General features: G+C 50.9%; 1 protein-coding gene across 1 annotated transcript; it reads right to left on the bottom strand.

Moving 5' to 3' along the window:
- Positions 1–5,316: 5,316 nt before the first annotated feature.
- On the bottom strand, positions 5,317–5,861 carry LOC148590467 (achaete-scute homolog 1-like). The gene has a single exon (XM_088539012.1). It carries the CDS (start codon positions 5,851–5,853, stop codon positions 5,317–5,319), a length of 537 nt encoding a protein of 178 aa, XP_088395138.1. The 5' UTR covers positions 5,854–5,861.
- Positions 5,862–6,141: the final 280 nt, after the last annotated feature.

Raw genomic sequence — 6,141 nt, 5'->3', positions numbered from 1 at the left:
AAAGCAGGACCCACAAGTGCCTCGAGGGGGGAAGCAGCTGCTGCCAATCACTGCAATTAGCTATCCTAGATTTAAGCAAGCCCTTACTACCCCTCCAGGCTGGTGTTAGGGGGCTGGGGAGAGGCTTTTGTTTCTCTGATGCTGGTAAGAGGAAGACTATGTTTGCTATTACTTCTTAAATGATCTTTATTTACCCAATGGACTTCACCTGTTCTTTTCATGCATAGCTTTGCTAAAGAGGATCTAGCTCCTTCATAAAATCTTCAAGGAATTCAGTTTATGAAACTGGGAAATGGAGAGAAAGGGAGGGAAAAAAAGTGTTGCAGTATTACAGCACTTCTTCCTAGTACTTGATATTCTGACAAAATGTGCCTCTTAAAAGAGGAGTGTAAAGTGTTTTGCTCTAAAGAAAGATATTTGCTGTGTTATAAAAGTGTCAACATCTCACTTACAAATTGGTCATTTTTTTGGCAGTGACTTGAACAGAAAATTCCCCTTGGGGGTATAATGCCTCTCTCTGCTTTTTATTCCCTGCTTTAAACAAATTTAAAAAGCACACCCTATTTTACTGTGCCTAGATAACTATTGTAATGTAGCTTTGGAGCAGTGGGGCTGAGGCCAGGAGATGAAAGGAGACCAGGACATGAGTGAAGTGAGATGGCCGTTTGCAGGACAGGCACTTTGCTGTGATTAAAGCACTACCTCTGGCTCCAACAGCAAAGCAGTTATGTTATTGGGGGTTCTTCTCTTCTGTTACGTATGCTCCCAATATCTATCTACAAGCAGAAGTGCTTATGGAATTGGGGTCAATGTTATTTTCTTGCATGCTGCCCTACATGAAGGGCAACGTGACTGAAGTCACTAGGTCAGCCTGCTGCTGCAGGTCATTTCTCTGTGGCTACAGCACTGATCTAATGCACCTGACACTGCTCGCCAGCGTCTTTGGCATTTGTTTCCCCTTCGGGTTCCCGTGCTGCTCCTTCTCCCTCACGGAGCAAGCTTGCCTGGCTGCTTGCTGTGCTCTGCTCTGTGCCCAGAGCTCCGTGTAAAAGCAGGTTGTTAGGAATTGCAGCCAACAGCTGGCCATTCTCTACGGGAGAGTGTGTGGTAAGCCTGGTATTTGCAGCACTGTTGTGAAGTGTGAGGGGAAAACTGCAAGGCAGCTTCACGTGAGCGTGTGCCTCTTGAACCTGTTTGGCTAGGAAGCACCATCCCCATCCGCATGGGGAAACCACAGGGGCTGCAGGGTGCTGCCTTCTGAGTGTTGCATGGGGTTCAGGGGCCTTGGAGCAGCCTGTGTCACCCTTGATTGGAAATTTGCTTATTTTATTTTCATGCAAGCCAGCAAGGAACTTGGAAAAGGGGTAGCTGTGAAGCCCAGTGTCAGGTTGGTTGGGTGGTGCAAGAGCATTGCTGAGACTCTCTGATGCCGTAATGCACGGGCAGCTGGGGGGACCTACTTGAACAAGTGCTACACTTCGCTCTCTTTGGGTAACAAAGAAGCCTCAGGCTGAGCAACTCAAAATGTCAAAGGAGGAGAAACCGTTTGGAAACAAGAGCGCTTTCAGACAAGGGAAGTGCCAGCGAGTCCTGACAGTCTTGCAATTTGTTTTTGCTTCATTAGAAATGTCCGTGATGCCTGAAGAGCTGGCCAGGAATAGGGGAACCTTGAACAGCTCTGGTGGTATGTGAGAGGAGCTGGAGGCAGATTAGGAAGCAGTGCATAAACACGGAAGATCACACCGAGAGGAGCAACAGCACCGCAAGCGAAAGCAGCAACAGTTGTGCAGGTTTGGTTTCCTCACCGTGTTTCTCATGAGGTGGCTGTGCTGGTGGATGTAAACACTTGTGGCTTATGGCAGTACACAGTTTGTGGTCACATTGACAAGCCTGCAGCTCCTGGCTTGCTGCTGCTCAACCCTATGTGTAATTCCCAGAAATCCTCCTCTCTTCCTGCCTGAGTTTGACTGTCCTGCCTGTACCTCAGCCCTGTGCCTTAGGGCTAGCTTCCTACCTCCCTGGAGAGCTGCGTTTCCCACCGTAGGCACTGAATTTCTATTTATATGGCTGAAAAGTGACCTGCTCATTGGAGATGTTCCCTGCTCCCGCACAAGTGTTTTGAGTGGGGCTTCCCAAAACCTTTAGCCCCAGCCCTCAGTTAAATACAGCCAATGTGGACACCAAATTTCCCACTACTGCTTGGAGGTGTCTCCTGCAGGCTGGTGAGGAATCTGGCCACGGTGGGCCTTGTGCTGCTCTGGCTCTTCACTGGTGACCTCAGTGGTCAGAGGAGTTATCTCTGAGGCTTTGCTCTGGCCCTGTCTTCCCTGTGAACAGAGCAGAGGCCCGGGGTGAACTTGCAGGAGTCCAAAAGGCTTTTGGGGCAGTTCTCAGCTGGCTACAGCTGGAGCAGAACAAGGGCTGGCCAAAGGCACCCATCACAGGACTAGTTTTGACTGTTTCCTGTGATGTGAACTGAAAGATGTGTGTGTTCTGGATGCACATAGGGGCTGAACTGACAAGCAGCAGATAATAAACTGAGGCTAAATAGCTTTTGCTCCTCCTAATTTCCCTAAACTGTCACAAGTTGCTTTCATGGATCCACGGACATCATTAGGCATACAGCTTTTATGCTGGCTTGAGAAGTTGAAGGATGGAAGTGATATAACTAGGTTAACTCACAGAGTTCTTGCTGAAGCATTGATTCTTAAAAAAGGAAAAAAAATTCTTAAAGCTAACTTTTTTTTTTCCATAATGCTTTTGAAACAGGGCAGAATGATTTAATGCTCACCTTTCTGGAGTAGTCTTTTTAGCAGCTTGATCTGGGAAGCTGTTGGTGACTTTAGCTCACTGTGGCTGGGTGAAGAAGTCCTTGCCATCCTGTCTTTCTAACACAGCAATAGTTCCTTCTCTTCCCTCTGCTCGCTATCCCCAAGGCCTGAAGTTTTGCGACCACCTTGCCTTTTCCCCAGTAAGGTGTACTTGGACAATGCCAGGGCAACCAGAAGACAGTGACTTGTCTTAACTTCCAAATGTGAAATACTTACTTTTTGTTTATTCCATCTTCCTAGCAAGACTTTGACATTTGAGACATACCTGATGCAGGTCTTGATGCTTCAGCAGCAGCTCTTTCATCATCTATGCTTGTTTATTACTGAAGCATTAAGGTATGTTAGAGTGCTCTGAGCTCAGGTTATCTTTCTCTTTATTGATATTAATATTTTCCTTGGTGGAAACTCCTCACAGCTAACTTCTTGCTTGTATTCTTAGTGCTGCTTTAGCATCACTGTAACACTTCTTGGGTGATTTGGTGAATCTAGTAATAGTGCTGAGAGTGGCTTAACTTAGTATTTCTAAAGGTAGTATTAGGTTCCAAAATGATCAGCCTTCCTAAGCAAGGAAAACTGCCTGCTAGGCAGTAGCTAAATTCTCTACACAAGTGATCCCTGACTTCTGCCACAACAGGACATTGGAAAGATCAGCACCACAGTTGTCCTCCCTTCATCACTTGGCAAAGATGGTATGCAGCTGTTTCATGTTGAGACTAAGTATAGGGGAAGCTGCTGGCTTATGCTGGGCTGTAGAGGTGCTCGGAGCGATGCTCTTAACCCCATGGCAGGTGTTGGGTCACCCATGAGCCCTTGTGTGGCTCCTGAGTACAGGGTGACTGAATGTGAGGGTCTGCTTGCAGCTTCCACTTGCACCTGTGCTGCTCTTAAAGTTACACAGGGCAAAGCCTCAGCTCTCTACTGAGCACTTGGACCCCAGCTCCCAAGGTCCTCCAAAAGGACCTTCATCAAAGTTACTCTAGATGTGCTATACACTTGAAGTACAAAAGCAATTCCTCAGTAACAGCTCCCAGCTTGTGGGGCTTGCAGGTTCCTAAGAACTCCCTTGTCTTTAGAGCTTCTGCTTTCCTATGGACTTAAACTTCTACACACTATACAGATGGATCATTTTCCTATAAGTCTCAGTTCTAAAGCACCCACTCTTATTCCCAAATTTGGGACCTTATTCCCAAATGTGTGTGACCATGCCCCTCATCCTAGAGAATAATTATTTAGGAAGCAGACAGGTTATACAGAGACTCCCTGCAAAGTAGGTCAATCTTAACAAGCCCTTCTCTTTTGTTTATTCAGCATATTCCCCAGCCTATTTTTCTCCATTCAACTAATAAAATTAACTAGAGCTATGGAGAAGTAAAACTCTCTTTCTTTTCTCTACCATCATCACCACATTTCGGTTCATGGCAACCTGCCTTACCGCTGGCTCTGAAGTTGAGGCGCAAGCCCAGGAATAATAGAGGAGAGCTGGACTCTCTGCCAACTGTTTTTAAGAGTAGAGGCAGGGAGAAAACATGATACCAATGAATTACCCCTGTAGCTCAAGTGAGCTTTAAGCAAGCACCTACTATTTTTTCTGAATAGGGACATCCCAACAGGCTAAAGACACCTCCAGTGCCCCTTCCTCTCCTTGCCAGGACAGCACAGTTCTGCATCCTGCAGAAGCAGGACCCTGGCCAGGGGGAAGGTATTGGTGCAGGAGCCACCTCGTCTTTTCTGCAGGCACCTGCTTCCCTGCCTTGTCTCTGCAGCACTTGCATCTGGCTGAGGCAGAAATTTGAATGGAAAAAAGAGCAAGTCTCAGGTGGTTGTGCCCTGGTGCTCCTTATTCCCTTGCACCTGGCTTCTTGTGCTGACCAGAGCTGCCTACCTGCTGTATTGCTCACTGCTTTCACATCACCCACATGCCCCATGCACTGCCCCTGCCTCAGACAGAAGTTACCTTGGGCACTTCTGGTGAGAATAGACACCTGAGAGCCCACAAGCCATTTATAAATAGAGTTTTTTTATTATTATTTATAAAGTCCATTTACATAAAATATGATACTCTTTTTAAAAACTGCATATGTACAACTTATGAAACCCTTGCAAGTGCATACAAAAATGCCTTCAGTACTTTAAAAAAAAAAAAAAAAAAAAAAAAAAAAAGAACTTCAGTTTTCAGAGACGTGAACCTTCACACCAGGCAAACGTGGACACCACAGTTAAGACCCGAGATAACGTTACAGTCCCGTAGCAAAGTGTTGCAAAGAGCTTTTCTTTACCTAAGCTGCGCCGTCCCGGCCGGCAGCGGCGGAGAGCGGGAGCCGGCGCTGGCCAAAGGCAGGTCGGGCTCCTCACGCCGTTTTGTTCCTTTTTGGAATAAAAGGAAGGAAACAAGTTTCTCGTGTAGAAGCAGGTCCTCCTGGAGCAGCGCTTCCCGGGGCGGTTCGAGCTGGAGGGGCGCGGGGAGCTCCGCGGGGCGCCGCCGCCGTCAGTAGGCGCCGAGCCAGCCGGTGAGCTCGAGCAGGTCCCGCTCGTCGGGGCTCAGCGCCGCCTCGTAGCCGCTCTCCTCGGACGAGCAGGGCGAGCCGGGCGCCGAGGAGCCGAAGGAGGGCGACGCGGAGCCGTAGCCGCCGCCGCGGGGCGCGGGGAAGGCGGCGGGGGCGGCGGGGCCGTCGTGCTCGGCGAGGAGGCGCTGCAGGGCGCGGATGTACTCGACGGCGGAGCGCAGGGTCTCCACTTTGCTCATCTTCTTGCTGGCGGCGCCGTGCGGGACGTGCTGCCGCAGCGCCGCGAAGCCCAGGTTCACGAGCCGCACGCGGTTGCGCTCCCGCTCGTTGCGCCGCGCCACGGCGGCCGCCGCCGCTCCCCCCGCTCCCGGGCCCGCTCCCGGGCCGGGTCCCGGGCCCGGGCCGGGCCGCGGCAGCGCGGCGAAGGCCAAGCGGCGCTTGCAGCGCAGCAGCTCGGGCGAGGCGGAACGGCGGCGGCCGCCTCGGGGGGGCGGCGGCTGCAGGGCCCCGCCGTTCATGGGCGCGGGGCGAGCGCGAAGGGAGCGCGATGCAAGAAAAAAAAAGGGGGGGGCAAAAAAAGTAGCAAAAAGTGCAAAAGTGATAAAAATGCAAAAGCGATTAAAAAAAAACCACACACACACAAAGAAGCGGGCGGCGCTGGCGGTGCCTGCTCCCCCGTCGGGACGGGACGGGGCAGGACAGGAGCGTGCCCGGCGCGTGGGGCCGCTCCGCGCCGCTCTGCGGCCGCCGCTGCCGCCGCCCGCCCCTTATCAACACGCGGCGCCGCCGCCGCCGCGCGCGGGGCC

Source organism: Tinamus guttatus, unplaced genomic scaffold (assembly GCF_059628265.1).
Source record: "Tinamus guttatus ecotype Peru unplaced genomic scaffold, ASM5962826v1 Tinamus_guttatus_pri_ptg001320l, whole genome shotgun sequence".
NCBI lineage: Eukaryota > Metazoa > Chordata > Aves > Tinamiformes > Tinamidae > Tinamus > Tinamus guttatus.
The sequence above is the reverse complement of the archived record's forward strand: the minus strand, read 5'-3'. Positions and strand labels throughout refer to the sequence as shown.